We start from the raw sequence: 22137 nt of genomic DNA, 5'->3' as shown, positions 1-22137 counted from the left end.
ATCTTCCACCCCCGGGAGAGGTCAGATTTACATTAAAGTTGCATCATCCGAGCGTGACGCAATGTCACGTGGTATTAACATTGTGATAAAGATGAAATAAAACGAATCATGCGGGGCTTCTAACTCCTTTCGTCCCGCTGACGCTCGCTCAGCAATGTTTCGTAGCGTAAGTAAATCACTTCTTTTTAATCAATGAAGTTGTGTGTGCAAAGTGGACTAATACCACGTGACATTACGTCACGCTTGGGTGGTGCAACTTCAATGTAAATTTAACCTCACCCTCTTCTCCCTCCCGTCAACTCCTTCAACCAATAACACCATTCTACTCAACAAACACACGAAATTGTCAGATGGGTAATAACTATGCCATTTTCTGGATACTTTATAGAAGACAATAGAAGTAAACTATATTAACAATAGTCTACACTAGACTACTTCATAAAGTAAATTAAGGAATAATTACTGAAAGTAGCTATATATGCAAATAGAAAATGATCTTCATTGCTTGTTAAAAAAGAAAAAAGAAAGACAATGTTCTTTCTCTTGCATTAGTGAGGTGAAAACGTATAAAACGCTTGAATTCTGTGATGGAAGGATAACGCATGGAATTTATTAAAGGAAGCAATTAATACTAATTTAGATACCATATACAATACACGCAGCCATTTTTCTTTCTTTTTTACCAGAAAATTGCATCTGACGTTTCTTTGGAGAAAATTCTGGAAAATTGAAACTCCTCACGCGAATACAAATTGCTTTATTATTTACGCAAATCGTACAAAAGAATATGAAGCCTATTTGAATGTCCATCTAATTGAGAAGGAAACAACACAAGATGCTCACTTCACTAGTTATTTCTTTGGAATTATTAGCTCCTTTACAACAATGGAAATATGTAAAAGAATTGCCACAATGGCCCATTTTAACCTGTACCTGAAGTTGAAGTTAACATTCATTGTGTTACTATTATGTTTTTGCATACGTCGGCAAAAGTCTATTCCAATTGATATATCGTCGTTGCGCCTTGAAGAACAGCTATGTGTTAAAACAATAAAATTTCAGAAGCAAAAAAACATTTCAAACTCTTACAATTTTGCCAAATATACACGGAAACACGTGAAAAAATACGAGGCATTTTTTTTAAAGGTCCGTTTGAACATAAGTACACAACGAAAGGTTATTTCAAAAAAGTAAATATTTTCAGAAAGTACATACTTTACTCTATTTTTCGACATAGTTGCCAAGTTTGTTCAAACACTTATCATACCTCTCAACCAATTTCAAAATATCCTCTTCATAAAAACTTGCCGCCTGCTCCGATAACTAAGACTTCACTGCCGTTTTCACATCGTCGTCATCATTGTAACGGTTGCCACTGAAGTGTTGTTTGAGGTGGAGGAACAGATGGTAATCGCTCGGCACAAGATCAGGACTGTAGGGTGGGTGGTCTAAAACTTCGAAGCCAAAACTGTCCAACAAATCGCGGGTCTGACCTGCAGTGTGAGGTCTTGCATTGTCATGGAGAAGGACAATGCCCTTTGTCAGCATGCCGCGTTTTTTGTTTTGAATCGCTCTGCGTAGCTTTCTCAGGGTTTGGCAGTATGCTTCTGCATTGATAGTGGTTCCTCGTTACATGAAGTCGACCAACAAAACACCATGCCTATCCTAAAACACCGACGCCATAATTTTACGCTGGGACAGAGTCTATTTGGCCTTCACCTTTACAGGCGAGTGTGTGTGTCTCCATCCCATGCTCTGTTGCTTCAATTCGGGCGTGATATGCGAAACCCATGTTTCGTCTCCAGTTACGATCTGACTCAAGAAGCCGTCACCTTCGTGATAACGAATCAAGAACTTCATCGCACATCAAATCTTTGGTTTTCGTGGTCCTCTGTTAGGAGTTTCGGGACCCAACGGCAGTACAGTTCCCTAAACTTTAGGTGTTCAGAAACAATTTTGTAAAGCACTGATCTCGACACGTCAGGAAATTCGTTTGAGAGAACTGTTATTGTGAAGCGTCTGTTCTCACGAACCCCCGCTTCAACTGAAGCCACCAAATCGTCTGTAATCGAAGAAGGGCGACCGGAGCGGTCCTCATCATGGACGTTGTCACGGCCATTTTTGAATTCTCGTACCCACTTACGCACTTTGCTTGCACTCATAACAGTATCACCGTACACTTCGCAAATCTGTCGATGAATTTCTGCAGCACACAGGTTTCTTGCTGACAAAAACTGTATCACTGAGCGACCTCATACGCGGCGGGCGACTTGATAGTCTTAAACATTGTGAAAGCACAGAACACAACCGTACAGGTCAGCTACAGCGCTGAAACTGAGCACAGTTGTTCCCGAGGCATGCCGGTACACGACGCACACGCTCGTTGCGGTATGCGCGCGAACTACTATTGTGTACAACAAAACGGACCTTACTTAAAAAACATGCCTCGTATTATAAAATTGGTTCTGCGTATATTACGCACTGAACATTGTACTTGCTTTCGGTTTACTTTTTGCACCTTTCTAAGCACATAGAGGATTGGTATACATGAATCAACACGTATGTGATGAGAACCTAAAGCCTTTCCGAAACAATTGAATATTCACTTATCACATTATAATGGACGTTGTCTGATAGCTTTCAGGTTTATTTGCACGCCGTAACTCATTTACGACAAAAATGTCACATAGCAGTTCTTCATGGCGCAGTGACAATATGAAGATGATATTATTACATGTGATCGATCGAGCAATATCTCTCATCTTCGGACAATAATATAGTTTTAGGTAAAAGTTTAAGGACCTTATGCTATGTAGAGTTGTTTTTAGCCTTGTATTAAGAGTTTAACTAAAGTATGATGCTAACTTTCGTGTTTAGAAACACGTTCGTCGAGTTAAATACGATTTACATCGAAGAAGGCCAGCCAAGACTTTTCCACATGGTTGTCCAACACATTGGGAGAAATCTAACAAGAGAGACGTATTCTCTCTCATATTAATTTCTCCAGTTGCGTTTGGACAACCCTGTGGAAAAGTAGTGGCTGGCCTTCCCTGTTAACTTCATGAACATGTTTCTAAATACTGAAATTAGCATCATACGTCAGTCAAGCTTCTAATACAACGCTAGAAACGGCTCTGCATAATACCCTAACAACCCTTATGATGTTCTGACATGTGATTAGTGTCATACTAAAGAGTTTGATTAACATATGTTTCCTGCAGTAGTCAGACCTATGATGCTAATCATACGTCAAAACGTCTCTGTATAAGGCCCTAAGAGTTTATCATAATTTTTGACTATATCTCATTAACAGCGGCGCAAATCTGTCTTCAACATTGGGGGGGTGGGTGGAGCACGTAACTTTTTTTTTTTTTTTTTTGTTAAGCGATGCTCAAAATATTTGTGAAGTTAAGAAACAATCCTGTGAAGGATCACTGTGTAGGATCAGGGAGCAAAGTTGTCTTCAACATTGGGAGGAGGGCAGATTTGAGACTTATTCTGGGGGATATCAATTTCATCTCACGTTCCTTTGTGGTAATCGGACACAAATCATCAATTTTTTTTTCCAAAAAGCACATTTCAAATCGGATTTTTGGGGGGACATGTCCCCCTCATCCCCCCGGGATTTGCGCCAGTGCTAATTAACTATACTGTGTGCTGTTGCCTTACTAATGTCGTAATGAAAAGCTTCATATATCAGCTTATATGAGTATACTTATACCTAGGTATCTACATTAATTTCATCTTAATAAGTGGAGTGGTTATTTTATAGTATCAATTTATAGGTTTACAAAAAATCGTTTTTTCTGGATTTTCTCGAAAACTACGCATGATGATTTGTAGTCACCAATACCATATTCTTCAGCTTAACGAAGTCTATCAATCAGTGTAAGTCTTATGTTTGGATAATTTCCTCCCCGTTAACACATTCGAGTGTTTTCACGCTACGTAGATCTAGTCTTCCCTCAGTGGAAGAGTTCCGAACCTTCAACGCTACATGAATATCCGTCTTCCGACTTCTTAGTTATACAGTAATTAAAATAATAATAATAATAATAATAATAATAATAATAATAATAATAATAATAATAATAATAATAATAATAATAATAATAATAATAATAATATCTATTATAATAGTGAAGCCAATTAGTTTTTATAATGACTCTTTATTGTAGTATTGAGTATTATTCCTGCCGCTGGAGGTGTTAACTGATACAGTCTGCTTCGATTTTAACTAATTATTGTTAAATTCTTCGTGATTTTTAAATTCTAAAATTTCGCGTCACACCTTCCTTAACAGCACAATCATATAGCAGGCATATGCTTATCATGTTCCCTCAGGTACATGGGAATGTGTCCAGTATGTGCCTTATGTACCTCTGAGAGAGAAATCACATGGATGGCAAGTGATAGTCACAGTCTATATCCGCCCCTAGGCACATGCCTGACATGTACCTGGGGAACGTGCCTGGTATGTTCCCCATGCCGTAAGCGTCAATGAACCACAAAATTACTCCCCAATATATGTTAAATCGCCTATGTGCGTAATGTGTTTACACATTAAGGTGAGTCTAAAAACACTTTAAACAAGTAAAAAAAAAGTACCCCAGGGTGGGAGCGAACCACCAACCTCTGGATTACTAGCCTTTGCTCTACCGACTTGGGCACCGAGAGGGTGAAGACAATGTCGCTTGTAGAAGGATAAATTGCTGAGGTCTTTTGAATTTGGCTAATCAGAGTGCTCCTTTAACCGCGTATATTCGACGATAACCGTTTGGGATCAGATAAAATCTACACGCCATGTAATTTTATAACAAAATGACAAAATAACAAAGTGTCTATTTACTTTATTTCATGGTTCTTCCATATTCACTTTCAAATGATCGGCGACAGTTGCCATCTAATAAAGTTGATGCTTTGTTGCTTCTAGTGCACAATCGCTTGGAAAAAGAAGCAACAAATGCATCAAATGTGGGAGATGAAATTAGAACACCTAAATGGCGCATGCCTAGCACATCTTGTGCTGTCAGTGTATCTGAAACAATATGTACACTCATGTCCAAAATGATTGTCGCATATCTATAACTGTCTTCTTGTAAAAATACAATTTGATAATGATTTTGCAGAGTACTTTTAATACTGATATTATATGTATAAGCGGGAAATGTATATTTTTGGTAAATTTCATACGAAAATAATTATAAATAAGAAAATTAGAATGAGTAAAACAAAATGTTGCTAAATAGACAAGAAAGTTTTATTTTCGTTTTATTGTTCTTATTTACTGCTCTTTTGACATGAAATTTTCCACATACATGTCTTTACCGATTATACACATACTAACATTATAAGAAATACCGGGTGAATTCGTTATCAAATTACATTCCAACAACAACATATTTATAGACGTGACAAAATTTTGGACATGAATGTACCTAAAGGACGTACGTAGAACATGACAGATATATGTCTCAAGTGACGACATAAAAACAAATTACTGTTAGAGTGCGAAACTGAACCAGATATATAAACTATATTTGTGGTACATAGTTGCAAATATGAATTAGGTGTAACTAGTACCTAAAACTATAAATAGCTGAAGTACACACTTAGCACATGAATATCATATGTGCCAAATGTCGGGTACAATAAAAAGTAGCTGAGACACCTAAATGGCACATGCCTAGCACATCTTGTGCTGTTAGGATTTGGGAACTGCATGACACACCAGTGTGTCGCGACACTTAGGTTCAGAACCACTGGACAAGTATAAAGAAGTTATTGTTTCGGATATAAACTTTACTATTGATAATCGATTTTGCAGTCGCATTTGTTTCAGGTTGAGAAAATAAACCAACCAAATATCAGGGTTGAAAAACGCTCACTTTTGAAATGAGCTTACTTCAGCTCAAACTCAGAGTGTAAAAAGTGAGTTCAAACCCAAATATTTTTAAAAAAAGAGCACGCTTGATTACTATTTGAGCCACACTCGACTTGACGCTCAACATCAGGAACATTACAATTTAACTGTGTACTGATTTACTAACTAAAAATATTTACTTCTAGCAGAAGTACCTGTTCTTCACACGAACTCAACAGCATGCAACCTGCAACACAGTAGAGTAGTTTTGGTTTTCTAATTTCAGAAGTTTCTGAGATACTGTATATATATATTTAATCCTGCAGAATGTATGATCCCCAACTCCTACCTCAAGTCGAAAATTGGAAAAGCTGCTACTTACGCGATTAAATCTGGTAAAGCTCTAGTTGTGTACAAAATTTGGTGTCTCGAGATGACTCCTTTCTATGCGAAAATCTGATGACAGACAGACACGCACACACGTTCTTTTATGTATTTGTATACATGGTGCAGATTGAGAACGATCTAGCATACAAATGAAAGATTTAAAGTAATAAGTTACTTCACAAAGAAAACAATAATGTCTAAGGAATTCGTTAATACAAGCAGCAAATCTGTAATAATAGTAATAAGGTAGAAATAACAAAAGACAATATAAACGTGACCATCATATGTGCCTCCATAAGAAAGTGAGCCATGTAGTAATGAGCAGGGCCCGAATCTTGTTGACCTAAAAAAATTTAAAAAGTGACCTCTAAAATTACACTAAAATTCCTGTAAAATGACCTTAAAAATCACAAAAATTGACCTTAAAACTTACGTTTTCTCAAACTTTTATTTCATTAAACATTGACATTTTTTAATATCCATTGGATTTTTAATTAACATTTGTCACTCATATTCAAAAAGTATTGTTTCACTTAGTTGCAGTCCATTGATCATTTATTTAAATTGATCAGTCCATTGTACGGCATTGTAAGTATTGAAAGCGTCAATTCACTCCCGAGTTGAAACTAGGAAGCACTCTTAAACAATAAAACTTAGCAAGTTTAGATTACATGAAAATATTAGATAAAAACCTTCTAATGCATTTTTAGTATTCACGTGATCACATTCTTTGTGGTCAATAACCCAAAACTATCTGTTTGGCCACCTACCAACCCCCACCTTTCGTTAACCAGCTACAGTTTAGTTTCCATTAGCTTGTTAAGAATGCAGTTTTTCCACCCCAATAGTCAGGAAGTAAGAAAAGAGATTATTCAAATGTCGCTTCAACCTTTTGTTCAGCAATAGTCACATATGTGTGTGTTATCATTACGACATAGTCTGCTAGCGTGCACTGTGAACGTCAGGGGAGAAAGTGTTGGGATACATTAAATACAATACGCGATATTGATTGCTACGTATACGAGTAGAAGAGAACCATTTCAGTGATTACTACACTAGGTCAGTTCTAAAGGCAGAAGACTTATGTTCCGACAACTCAGGACACCTTGTTTCAGCAGTACAATGCCCGGCCACATGTATACAAGAATGTACAAGAATTCTTTGGTGAATGTCGGGTACCACTGCTTCCCTGGCCTGCACGGTCACGTAGCGAATCACCCATCAAAAGTGTGTTGGATGGTTGATCGTCATCTTGCTCGTCATAGTATTCCTCAGACTACATCAACATCTTGTAGATTAGCGTTCAAGTAGCATAGCAGGTAATTCCTTAGCAACATATCCAAAATCAATTTGTGTATAGAAGCTGTGATTACAGTTATGTGGAGTTTTCAAAGGGTACGCCTTAATAAAGTTAGATGCACTGTACAGCTCTGAAATTGTATTAATTTATGTATAGTTTTATACATAAATTAACGTGGGTTCCTGTCACCACGGCATGGCGCGTCCTTAGGTTGCGGATCGAGGAGAAAGCCTCTAGATATAGAGGTTAGCTGCGAATATACTGAATAAACAGTCGCGGACCGCCGACTAGGAGTGGTCCTCAAGCTTAGGGGTTTGGGTAGGGCTAACAACCTCATTCTGTAAAAAAATGTTCACTTGTTCAGAAATATTCACAAAAACCTCGGACAAGGACTGATAACTTGGCACGATCTCAGCAAAACAAAATGGACATGAGATTTGGAACATGGAATATTAGGAGTCTTTATAGGGTAGGCGCATTAAAATCCGTAACGAGTGAGTTAGAGAAATACATTATGGAACTAGTAGGAGTTCAGGAAGTTAGGTGGAAAGGAAATGGATCTGTGAATTCCGGAAATTTTACGTTCTTTTACGGGGAAGGAAATAAAAATCACCAGTTAGGAACAGGGTTTTTCGTTCATAAACGTATATTACCAGCAATTAAACGGGTTGAATTTGTTACTGACAGACTTTCTTTATTACTCTTAAGGGACGGGGGTGTGGTATTATTGTTTTAAATGTACATGCCCCAACTGAAGATAAGGATGACGATATAAAAGGCAGTTTTTACGAAGAAGTGGAACGGATATTTGACAAACTCCCGCGATACCACATGAAAATTCTATTAGAAGATTTCAATGCGAAGGTAGGACGAGAGGATATTTTCAAACCGATTATAGGGAACGAAAGTCTGCATAAGGAAAGTAATGACAATGGTGTTAGACTCGTGAACTTTGCAACATCCAAAAACCTAATCGTGAAGAGTACAAAATTCCCACATCGCGACATTCATAAATACACTTAGACATCACCAGACGGAAAAACACATAATCAAATTGATCACGTTTTAGTAGATAGAAGAAGGCAATCTAGCATAACTGATGTTTGGTCGTTTAGAGGGACTGATTGTGACACTGACCACTACCTGGTAGCAGCGATAATACGAGAGAGGTTATCGTTGAATAAAGGTAATATTCATTGTCCGAAAACGGAAAGATTCAATTTAAAGAAATTAGAAGAGAGCCAGGTAAGAGAGGAATACCAGATTGAAGTTTCGAATAGATTCTCGGCTTTAGAAGATTCGGAGTGCACTAGTGTTGAGGATACTTGGATTGAAATTAGAGATAGCATTAAAATTTCAGCAAAATAAAAATTGGGACACGTGGAAATACGTAGGAACAAACCATGGTTCGACCAGGAATGCATAAAACTAGCAGAGAAGAGAAAACAGGCAACATTACGCTGGCTACAAAATCCAAATGAAATAACTACACAAAATTTCGCAGATATCAGGTGAGAAACTTCCAAAACTTTTAGAACAAAGAAACGCGATTTTCTGAAAGCTAAAATTAAGGAACTTGAAGATAATAGTAAAAATAAAAACATCCGGGACATGTATAAGGGAATCAACGAATTTAAGAAAGGGTATCAACCTCGTGCTTATATATTAAAGAAATCTGACGGTACAGTTCTCAGTGACACGGATAGCATCTTAAATAGATGGAAAGATTTCTTTGACGATTTGCTTAACACGCAAGCAAAAACTAGTGTTCGTGGAGAAAAGGAGATACACACCGCAGAACCTTATATTCCAGAACACAACCGAATATAAGTAGAAACCGCTATAAAGAAATTAAAGAAACACAAATCTCCGGGTGTAGATGAAATTCCGGCAGAGTTAATTTTAGCTGGAGGTTAAAAATTGTGGAACAAGATACACAAACTCATTCTCCTTATCTGGAACAAGGAAGAATTGCCACAAGAGTGGAAAGAATCAATCATTGTTTCAATTCACAAGAAAGGCGACAAAATTGACTGTAATATTTATCGAGGCATTTCTTTTCTGTCAACATCCTATAAAATCCTTTCAAATATTCTATTAGCAAGACTGATCCCATTCGCAGATGAAATTATTGGAGATTATCACTGCGGATTTAGACGAAATCGATCAACTATTTAAAATATCGACCAAATATTTACCATTCGACAAATACTCGAAAAAAGTGGGAATACAATACCCCGGTACATCAACTATTTATTGATTTTAGAAAGGCGTACGACTCGGTTAGAAGAGAAACATTATACAACGTTCTTACAGAACTTGGAATACCAAGAAAGCTAATTAGATTAATTAAGATATGTTTAAATGAATCCCAAGGTAAAGTCCGGGTAGGAAAATTTTTGTCCACGAGCTTTCACGTCGAAAATAGTCTGAAACAATGAAATGCGTTGTCGCCATTATTCGTTCTGGAATACGCTATAAGGAAATCAAAGATAGCAACCAGGACCTAGAGTTGAACGGTATTCACCAGGTTATGACATATGTTGATGATGTAAATTTAATAGGTGATGATAGGAGAACAATAGAAAGAAATGCAGAGATCTTATTAAACGCTTGCAAGGACATGGGTTTAGAAGTAAATGCAGAGAAAACTAAATACATAGAAGTGCGTCGGGACCGGAATACAGCAAATTATGGATGCGTTAAAATATTAAATAATGCTTTTGATAAATTGGATAGTTTCAAATATCTAGGATCAGTATTAACAGAGGAAAATCATATTCACGAACAAATTAAATGTCGACTAAAAGCAGGGAATTCGTGTTACTATTCGGTTCAAAATCTCTTGTCGTCACGAATTCTGTCGAGGAATTTGAAGCTTAAAATATACAAAACGATAATCATGCCTGTTGTTTTGTATGGCTGCGAAACATGGTCACTTACTCTGAGGGAAGAACATAGACTGAAAGTATTTGAGAATAAGATCCTGAGACGAATATTCGGACCCAAGAGGAACGGGAATGGGGAATGGCGGAAACTTTATAACGAGGAACTACATAATTTATATGGTTTACCCAACATTGTTAGGGTAGTCAAGTCTAGGAGGCTTAGGTGGGCGGGTCATGTAGCTAGAATGGAAGAAAGTAGAAACGCTTTCATAGTCTTGACTGGAAGACCCATCGGAAAACGACCATTAGGAAGACCTAGGCGCAGATGGGAGGACAATATTAAGATGGATCTCGCAGAGATTGGAATACAAAGTAGAAACTGGATGCAGTTAGCTAAGAATAGAAGTCAGTGGAGAGCTTTTGTGAACGCGGCATTGAACCTCCGGGTTCCATAGGCCATATAGTTAGTTAGTTAGTTAGTATAGTTTTATAACGAATCTGTTGTACAAATTTCATTCCACTCACGTGTGTATTTCTTTATGTTTCAGTCTTCAAGAACATAGTTGCAAAAGCCAGACCTGTCTTAGTTTGGCACTAGGCAAACTTTTACTTTTAGTAGGATCTTTATTTTCAGTAGTTACTTGTTTTAGTTTGTTTCTTTGTTTAGATGTATTATCTTAATGGGCTGTATGGCAACTAAGCTTCTGGTATATTTTCCGTTTACTGTTTTTTTTCTTTTTTTTTAAATTAGGTCTGTGGAAGTAAAATGGCTACCAAAACTCTGATCTGCCTAATGAATTCAGTCCTAAAGGTTCTTGCCCGGTTTTAAATTATCCTTCCTTTGTTCGTACATTTCTTTTATCTTTTCAACTTGTAGCCTGAAGTGGAAATCCATAACTAAACTATATTTCATTTCTTAATTCTGCCCACATCTTTAGTACTATTCAATTATTTTACCTTCAAGCTACTGATTGTTCTTCCTATTTTTTTAAGAACAGTGTTTACTCCGACTGCTCCATCTGTTCATTGATCAGTATTAAGTTCTTTGCGATGCTATATAGTTTCAAGTGGATACAAACAATGCCCTGTACTCTTGTTTGTAAACATCACCACATAAATTTAATACACCACATGGGATTACTAGGAGTAGCAAACGACAGACCACTGGCACGGGCACCCAAGGATTGTAGGCACCTCCTACGAAACATGACAAGACAGCAGCAGCGCCTCTACCGCTCTAAACGGGTCTAGGTCAAAACCCCCACACTCAAGAAATGTCAAAACGCCCACACGATAGGTCATAACTCCCACACAAATGGACAAATCTCCCAAACGCACGAACGGTCAAAACCCCCACAGCCAAAACTCCCACACTCAAGAAATGTCAAAACGCCCACACAATCGGTCATAACTCCCACACAGGACAAAACAGCCACACATAGCAACGGTCATAATCCCCACATAAATGGACAAAAACCCCACACAAATGGTCAAAACTCCCACATGCAGAAATTGTCAACTGCCACACAAATGGACAAAAACCCCACACAATCGGACAAATCCCCCACACTCTGAAATGATCGTGATTGCACGTCTTTGTTGCGGCTCTTTATGACGCCCACTTTAGTGTTTCTGTCATTAGAAAACAGTGCAAGAAGAATAGTTGCAACATCAGTTTAAGTGGAATAAAAAAAATGTTATTAAAAAGTACAAGGGCAAGACGTGCAACCAGGATCATTTCAGAGTGTGGCAGATTTGCCTGATTGTGTGGGGTTTTTGTCCATTTGTGTGGCAGTTGTGACAATTTCTACATGTGGGAGTTTTGTCCATTTGTGTGGGGTTTTGTCCATTTATGTGGGCATTGTGGCCGTTGCTATGTGTGGGAGTTTTGTCAATTTGTGTGGGAGTTATGATCGATTGTGTGGGCGTTTTGACATTTCTTGAGTGTGGGGGTTTTGGCTGTGGGTGTTTTGACCTGCTCCCCTCTAGACGCCTATAAATTCGGCAGCAACCAGCGGACCAAGGAACACGCGACAGTCGCGGTCCCTCCAGCCCAAACAATAATAACAACAATTGAAATACACCCATGAAGGCAAGGGCCCCGGCCCGGAACTTCCAAACATGGTGAAAGACACCAGCCAAGAACACGAACAAACGAATGAAGGATCAGTACCAGTGTTGCCACAACCCTCGCTCTGGAGCGGGCTGAAAAATAGTACCAAATTGAACCAAAAAGGGCTGAATTCATTATTTTATAGCTCTATAATACGAAATTAAAAGAGGTTAAGTTCTAGAACACTCCCCCCCTCTCTTCTAAGAGTCGAAATCATGAAAGTGTTCTTTTTAAAAATTATTTTTTAAAAACATCCAAATAGGAGGACCCAGTGGCGTAACAATGGTCTTTGGCGCCCCTAAGCAAAATACCTAGTGGCGCCCCCTCACCCATTTAAGACCAATGTATGACCATCTGTAACTTACGCGTATGCACCACATCCTACATTTGACTTGCTTTGGGCAGTGTTGCCAACATGAGATTTCTCTTTCCGCTAAAACAGGGCTAAAAATTCGCTAACTGCAAAAAAAAAAAAAAAAAAAAAAAAAGTTATCGTCTACAGAAATACTGTAAGTAATATTGCAATCGGTATTTAAGAAGTTTAGCTAATTATTACTTTCCAATAATGTTGAGATTAGAGCCTAAATAGGTCAGTATCGACCTCACCCATTTAACACTACGTCATCTCAGTCAAAATCAGGAGCGGACGAAGACAAAATTTTCACCCTGCCAATGAGTTTTTGCCCCTCCCCTCACCTAGTCCTAGCCTATATTTTACATTTTATTACAGTGATGTTAGAAAATTTATTTTGGGGTGCTCGTTTGGGCGCCCCTGACGTTACCGTCCCGGGCAGTTGCCCGGTTTGTCCAATCTTTGGTGCTTGGAGAATTAGTCGTTATTGTTGAAAGCCTGCTGCGCTGGGGAATTTTATTTATAGTTAGTAAGCTCTGGTATCGTATTAATACGGTAATAATTAATTGCCAGGAGGATTAATTTCTTAATCATACAGTGCTGTAACCTCGACGAGTTTACAGTAATGCCAATAATTTGATACGCAAATGTAATAAACTGCGAGAGAAGGGGGAAGAAATTTTTGTTCTTGCCATGTTTGAAAATGAAGACCACGAAAACTTAGGGCTCCATTTATATAATTTGTTTCTTTTTTATTATAAACCTGGGGCTCCCCCTAATATATCGAAACGTTCTGCGCCGTATGCAATGCCTACCCTGCCTACCCTATTGCTACGTCGCTGGGAAGATCCTAAACAACCGTGGAAGTAGTTGAAACTTTTCTCGCACGTAGAAAGTGAAACAGAGTCCGCAAATTAAGAGAGAAAACAATTATAATCTTCGGTATGTAGTGCAAGAAACCAAACGCGACTCTATTTCAAAGTGACCAATAAACCAAAACGGTATTATGGCCATATATGAAAAAATATATATAAAACGAGAAACAAATCAATCATCTCCGAGTTCGCTTCTCATGACATCGCACAGTATGAGTAACGTGAGATGTAGGAAAAGTCTTACTGACACTTGAAAATGTGACAAGTATTTGTTAAATGGTGCTGAATTGGGTAGAATTGTAGCAACTTTTTCACAAAAGGGGCTGAAAATGCCAGCGTGGTACCAACACGAATGACAAAAGGGGCTGGTGATGAATGACAAAAAGGGCTGAATTTGGTACAATTGTACCAAGTGTGGCAACAGTGACCAGTACCACTTCTCTGGTTGCTGCCGAATTTATAGGCTGCTGCTGTCTTGTCATGTGCTTCGTAGGAGGTGCTAGTGATTTATCAATTGCTGCTCGTAGTAATCCCACGTGGTGTGTAATAAATCCATGTGGTAATGTTTACAAACAATACACACGGCATTATTTGTATAGGTTACATAAGCACGCGGTACATTACAATGTAAATAAACATCTTCCACTCCAAAATTCCCTCCATTTCCACAAAATGTTATTATAAATTATACCAAATAGTGATATAAAATATCAGACCCTCGTATGAGAAGCGTACACTACGTTATAAATATAGCTCTACTGCAACAGAATAGGATGTCATTTTAATCTCGTGATTTGTAACGAGACTGTTTAAAATAGATCATTATTCAGAAGCATAGTGAATTTTATCGTTTATTGTATTTCGAATAAGAGTATTGCTATATCATCAATAAATCATTTTTGTTCTAAATCATCTTTGTGTTTGCCACAAGTACAATGGTTTGAATTTTAAAGTTTTCAAAATTGGCAAGCTAAGTCGCATTTTGATTAGTTCTGAGCACATTTTGCTGGAAGTTTTTTTTTTTTTAATGTATATGTTGATATGAAATGGAAATGAAATGAACTCTTTAAATTTTGCGTTTCACGGCTATGCCGGCTAGGAATCCGATATTCAAACAGCAAGTGGCAGAAATCAACCAATTTTGGTTGTAACGGTGATTGAAATGATCATACATAGTGAGACGCTGTTTTCTACATTTGATTAAGCGTCCCCAAGAATACATTTCATCTACACTCTGATCTCTCCTTACTAAAACTGGAAATGGTAGAATTCTACTATCAGTGCTGGTTTCAATATTAATTGAATACTATCACGCAATACAAACCAAACTTCTTCACGTGGTGTACAAGTGACACTGCTAGTTATTTTATTCCTTTCGGAGGACTTTTGGACAGGCTAGGGCTGCTGGATCTCTGGATGCTGCTGGAGTGCCCGCCATGGTTAACGAACCCTTCAGTTTGCTGACAAGATAAGTGAACAATTTTTCTCTCGGTTTAGGAATAGTATTTTGAGAAGTACGACACACATATGCCTGTACTTGTAATTCCATGCACCCAGTAATACCTATTCGCATTTGCTGTAAACATTATATGTCAGGTTGCTGTGTTCGAAAATTACTTTTTTTTCCCCCCCACTTCTTGTATTTTTCAGCCTTCACACTATTTTACTTAATTTAATGTTACTTAACAGGCCTAGTCAGGACCGGATTTAGCATTTTGGCGCCTCTAGGCCCAATAATTTTTTTCGCCCCCTAGTCTGGTTAAAGTTACTTTCCTAAAAACCTTTATTAAAAAATTATATCAGGCCTATATGTTAATTGCTTAAACACCACTCCACGATGCAATTTTACCATTGCAAGTTTTTTTTAGGAATTTACTTGGTTCTGGACTTAAAAAAATACCGTTAATGTATTAGCAAAAGATTGGTGAATAACTTTGGTTTTGTTCAATTTAGCCATTTGGGCAAATAAATAAAAAAAAACTCTGTAATACATTATAAAATATTTTTAATCTCAGAAACACAGCTTACAATAAGTATTTTGATAACGTGACACAAAAACTGTTTTAAAGTAAAACTAGATATTTTGTATGAACAAATAGTAAATTGTACTAGTATGAAAAATGACATTTTTGAGATCAATGTTGTAACGAAGTTGATGCATAATGTTGAAAAATAGTTTAACTTTACCAACAATTATTTGTTCCAATGAACTTCAAAATCAGAATGCTTTATTAGCCTGATTTTTTTAATCAATTCAAAAAAAATATGTTGTTATGACTATTTATTTTTATTTCTAGATATTTTTTTTTCTCTCAGCCGTGCGCCCCTGGGAGCTTGCGCTCATAGGCCCGGGCCTACTGGGCCTATTGGGAAATCCGGCCCTGGGCCTAGTCAGTGAAAAGGATGATGTCATTTTCATTTTATATTATTCATCAAAGAAAAAACCCTAAAATATTAAAGAAAATTAGAAAAATAAAAATGAATTAAAATCTTTTACATCCAACGTTTATCACGGTAAGGGAAACTGATGCCTAAGGAAAGTGAATGGTGATGGAAGAATCTGTGGGAAAAGAATGCGGGAGGAAACGGATGTACCCTGAGAAAACCCGCGGACACAATGTTGTCCACTACAAACTTACTTTGCTGTGGATCAAACCAGGGACCCTACACCCAGAGGTAAATGCTAAGCCACTGTGCCCTATTGAAACTACGTAGAGTACCATGTTCCTGCGGTTAGAACGGATTGAATAAGAAATAATTGAATGAGAAATAGGGGGAAAATAATTTCGGTTTACTAACATTATTAAGTTCATTACTAACATTATTAAGTTCATGAGCCGTGGGTCCACTGTCACCTCGATATTTTTTTTTTAACCTTCGTAACCTAAAGATCGTTACGATCAGCTCATTTTTGACCCATCCATTCTACGGGCCACCGATCCAAATCCACGAGTTTAAATTGATAGTGTAAATTTCAGATTTTGCCAGGAGGCGACAAGATTGTCCACCAGCATAAGAGTTGCACCCAAGTTGCCTTCCCCGAGTGTGACGCCCCTGGCTTAAATCAGTGGTGCCCCCCCTTATGTCCATGACGCACCCCCCATTTGTCTATCCATAGGTGTTCTTCCATGAAAAAAAATCTTTTCGATTTATTTTTACACCCCCTCAAACATATTTATATAGGTTTTTAACCCCCCAAATATTTCAATGACGCAGTTTGCGTCATAGCCTCCCCTTGTGGGCCCCCCTGCTTAAATGTTACATTGTCTATAGTAATTATTGACGCAATTTATATCTTTTAAAAATGTGTTGTACTCAGTTGTTTGTTATTTATAAGAATTAAATTTTTATAGTAATAAAAAGATAAGATTCTCTTCATTATTATTCGTGTATTATCACCCAGAATAAATTTTTCATTTAATGATTGGACAATATACATTTTTTTCTTTTTAAATCTACAATACCAATCTGATCTCGATCAAATTTTCTACATAAATGAGGTTATTTTTTATCATTTCATCTTGACGCTGAAACTTAGCGGAGGGGGAGAGAGAGAGATTTAAAAATGATTGAAAATGGCCGATATTAGTGTCGGATCCATAGTTTTCGGGGTTACTGAGATGAACAGTGACACTTCCGATGCAATTTAAACCCAAATTCAGCCCCGCAACTTGGGGGATGGGTATATATATATGATCGAAAATGAGATATATTATTGTTGAACCAGTCGTACCGGGGGCACACTTAGTATTCCGGGAGAGGCACTGCTGGTACTATTCTATTTATTATTATACTATAGACATATTATTTTGGTCTCCTCCGGGACATACTCCATGTCTGGAAGAAACACTGGTTGAATCCATAGTTTTCGGGTTCGCTGAAACAAACAGTGACACTTCCGATGCCGTTTAAATCCTAATTCAGTCCTCTATGTCGAAAATGAAACGTACTCTGCCCGTGTGAAGAACGGGTATTCTGCTAGTAATATATATCAGAGGTGGCTCTTGAGGGAAGCTCCATTTGTAAAGAATTAACATTTTATCGCTTCAAGTTAAGGTATGAAAACTTAAAATATGCACTAACTCTTGTATACAGCTTGTAGCAATGAAATCTGTACTGCTTTCCTTAGCCTGTAGCGATCAATTGTTAAGTTTTAACGATGTGATTTCCCTCAAGAGCCATCACCGATATATAGGTGTTTCAGTATGTATACAGACTTTTTATTGCACTTTAGGTTTTTCATCCGTATTTTAAGACTATCTAAAATGCCCGTTCTTCGCACGCGGGGCCAATAGATTTATGGAAAATAGCTGAACCCTCTTCCTCCTTCCCAGGATATGCATTTCAATGATAAGTGTAATAATAGAAACCCAAAAAAATACTCTATCCTTGATATAAATTTTGAACCCCCTACCTCCTTAGAATGCGGGAGTCACGGTGACTCAGTGGTAGAGCGCTTACCTCTAGTGCATGGGGTCCCTGGTTCGATCCCCGGACACGTTAAGTTTGTGGTGGACAACATCGTGTCCATGTGTTTTTTCAGGGATACTCATTTCCTACCACTTTCTCATTCCACCAATTCTTCCATCATCATTCACTTGCTTTAATCACCATTTCCCTTAGTCTAAAGGGCATAGTCGTGGGACGTTAAACTGGAAGATTTCATTCTATTTTTTCCCCTTAGGATACACCTTTTAGTCAAGGTAACACGATAAAAACCTAACTTGAAGTAGGTGCTAACAATGTTCCAAAACTAATTTCAGTCATTTTGCCATGATATGATCACAAACAACCAACAACGTCGCCTTCATTGTATTGGAGAACAGAAGAATTAAGATTAGTTAGGTTTGCCTCTACATAGATGAAACCCAAACTACTTTCATACTGTCTGGGTTGCATAGACACGGACATAAATAACTGTTATTCGATTGTTTCCTGTTTTTATTTGGTCCAGAAAATTCTCCCATCCTTAGAGATGTCTTACCACTACAGTACTTTTTTCCAGACTTTGTCATATATGGAACTGGCTCGTAGCGAAGCGGTGAGAGAAGCGAGTACGATTCCAGACGGAAGCTGTGGTTTTTATTCCAAGTTAAGCTGTAGGTCCACGTCTCGTATAGCCTCGCTGCTGAAAGGGACGTTAAACTCAAAATCAAATCGAATAGAATCGAAATCATATGTACCAAGTTTAGTTGAAATTATTCCAGAGTTATTCTGGAATATGCATACATTTTTGTATACTGTAGACATTCATCTATATCTATAAAAATCTGAATAATTATTTACCCAACTATCAACAAAATCTTTCCATGGCGTATAATTAAGATCATTGATACCATTCTTCGGTTATCATCAATCATTATCGTTATAAAATGTATTTAATGCGTGTCTGTCGTGGGATCGAATCCAACTAACAACATAGATATAATGTATTGTCCTTTTATTACTGTTCAGTGGCGTACACAAGGATGCTTCTGGATTTTAACCCTCCCTCCTTTCAACACGATATTATGAAAAACATGAACACTTGCCATATTAAGATATGCATACAGAAATTCTAAAACGATATCAAGTTAGGAATTTGACCCCCTTTATGAAATTCTGTATACGTCATTTATACTTTTCATTTAATTTTGTTTATTCGTTTCTCACAGTCTCCTTTCACACAAAGGACACAATCGTACGTAATATTCAAAATAAATAAATAAATAAATAAAATAAATTGTAAAGATCTTTTTCTAGTTTGCAATTGTAATTGCTGTAATACATTGTAATGGGTTTTTCGGTATTCTTCCTTTGTTGTTTTCCAAACTTCCGGTATACTTTTCGGTTATTTCCAGATTTTTAGTTTCACATAAAGATTTTTAAAAAAAGAAATATATAAATCAATAAATATGCTACTTACCTCCTCCTCCCCCACATACTGATGTTTTAAAAACTCCAACAACAGCCAGATTGATAGCTTATCTTTTCCTCCTATCCCGCCCGAATATCGGCAATATTGCCAGAACTATACAACTACGAAAAAAGCACCCAGAATCAGATTGGATGGATCCTATGACGTAGGCATCGAAATCACGTGAGAGGAAAAAAACATTTTTAAAAAGAAAGAAAAAAAAGAGAAATAAGCCAGTATACAAAATATTGAATGCAAACATATACACCAATACACATAGACACAATAGCCTTCACTCAATTAAAACAAACTGTTAGTGTTGCAAGAAGTGAAAATTCAACACACACAAGAGGCTTAGGGAAATCATGCAGAACGACGGTTTCACCTAATTGCTATAAATGAAACAAAACAAAAGAACGTCCAGTATTTATTGTGCGTGATTTGCTTTTGCTACAACTCACTCACTCTCTCTCGCCATTAATATCACTACCTCGAAAGTTATATAGCAAAATTCTTTCTTTTCTGCTTTCCATATGAAATAATTGCAGAATGCCATTCTGTAACCAATATCTTTCTTGGTTTCTTTGATTATATGCTCTCTTATAGGCTCCTAGAACGATAAGAGGTGGAGACATTAGTACTAGGAGAATTTTGTGCTAGAATGTGCTCTAGTACCGGTCAAGGGCTTTACAACTTCCTCCCACATGGACTGAGGATGAAAACTATCGTAAGGTTATCGAACTTCTCGTCCCTCCCTATACAGGGTGGACCATTTATGTTGATAAATGCTTATAACTTTTAAGCTATTGGGCCAAAAGAAAAAAAGAAACCGCTGAAATTTTGTACCATGCAAATTTCGAAGAGGAAACATCGTTTGTTATTTAACAGGGTGTGAAATAATGTACCTCTGCCAATATTTGCATGGTATAAAATTTCAGCATTTTCCATTTGATTAAAAGTTACAACGGACATATAAATTCACACACACACACACATAAAGACGCATGCAAAAAATGCCGATATATTAAAACACAAGAAAATGATAGAAGAAATATATTGTGATTGATTGGTTGATATATAAGTACATACCCTGACTATTTTTCGATGCACTTACCATGAACATCCGGGCATTTCTGGTATGTGTGGCATATGCTTATGTATAGTCTCCATGTTTTAAAAAAGTGCCGCCTGAGAATATAGCCAGTCCAGAACTGATTTCTTGAGCACGTCACTGTCATTGAAATATTTTGATGCAAGACGTAGGAATGCAAGGAAAGCATCCCTAGGTGCAGTGCGTACGGATCGTATCCCAAATTGTGATGTTCTACTGAATCTGAAATGAAGAGGACAGGGTTCAATGAAAGAAAAGGGGGCTATGTGGATGATGAAATTTCCCGCTTAAATTAGAGTTTAAAATCATTAGTAATGAACAACAATAAAGGGGAAAATGGAAATTTGTAGAGGACGAATTATGTGAAATTATAAATTGTAAATACAATAGTAAATAATACGCCCTAATCATTGGATGGCTGGTTAGGTAGTGGAACTCCAAGTGCAGCCACCCCCTCGTAGCGAGTAGCGTCCTTATCTTACTTGTTTTAAGAAAAGAAGAAAAACAATGTTAAACTCTCAAACTTTGCTAAATTCGCCAATTTTGCAAATTTTTGGCAGAATGCGTGATCAGAAGATATTATATAAATATATTATATTTATTTTAGCGTTATTTTTACATACTGGAAGAAATTTTTAGGCTATACAGGGTCGCCGTCCTATATTCCTTAGTCATTTTAGAAAAATATTGAAAATTTATTGTTTTTTTTTCGGATTTTTTTAAATTTCAACGACGATGCGGGACCGATATGTAAATAAAAGTTTTTCTTTTGGGTTTTTTTCTTGTCTATACCAACGGCAATTTTGAGCACTATAGCGATCCGGAAATTAAAAAAAAAAAAAAAATGATTTTTTTCGAACCACTCTAATATATATATATATATATATATATATATATATATATATATATATATATATATATATATATATATATATATATATATATAGACCTTTATGTCCAAAATGAAACGTAAATCTACTAGTTTGGACTAATATTCAATCTAAGAGGACCAATTGTAAAACGCGAACAACATATTGTAAAGTGCTGGACTAGTGCTCTCCTCAAAGTAAACACTTTCTGCCCTTAAATCTTCATTTTTTTCCTTGCAAAACGTTACAAAATCTAGATAACTCTTCGGGCACGTCCGTATTGGTCGTATATATTGCTCTGAGCTTTTACACTTGATATCATTCTTACAGTACAGTTTTACTTTCGACACCAAAAAGAAGGAGAAAAAAAAAATCGTATAAAGCAGAAAATTTCCGGGAGGAGAGGACTAACAACAATTCCGACCGAATATGCATGGCACAGAATAGCTTCCAATCAATGACGATTTTAGGGTCTGTCCGGAA

At 37.1% G+C, this 22137-nt stretch overlaps 1 protein-coding gene across 2 annotated transcripts in view; it reads right to left on the bottom strand.

The window, feature by feature from the left end:
• The window catches only part of qtc (GRIP domain-containing protein quick-to-court), a 252314-nt gene extending 232398 nt beyond the window's left edge, over nucleotides 1-19916 (bottom strand). The window contains exon 1 of one of the 2 annotated variants that reach the window (XM_081755956.1): nucleotides 19684-19916. In XM_081755956.1, coding sequence (XP_081612082.1) covers nucleotides 19684-19700 — 17 coding nt within the window. In that variant the 5' untranslated portion in view covers nucleotides 19701-19916. The remainder of the gene's footprint in view (nucleotides 1-19683) is intronic. The other variant, XM_081755960.1, reaches the window with a different exon arrangement.
• Nucleotides 19917-22137: the final 2221 nt, after the last annotated feature.

The sequence above is a fragment of the Thermobia domestica genome, chromosome 4 (genome assembly GCF_964235325.1).
Source record: "Thermobia domestica chromosome 4, izTheDome1.hap1.1, whole genome shotgun sequence".
In the NCBI taxonomy this organism is placed as follows: domain Eukaryota; kingdom Metazoa; phylum Arthropoda; class Insecta; order Zygentoma; family Lepismatidae; genus Thermobia; species Thermobia domestica.
This window is presented reverse-complemented; position numbering and strand designations above follow the sequence as displayed.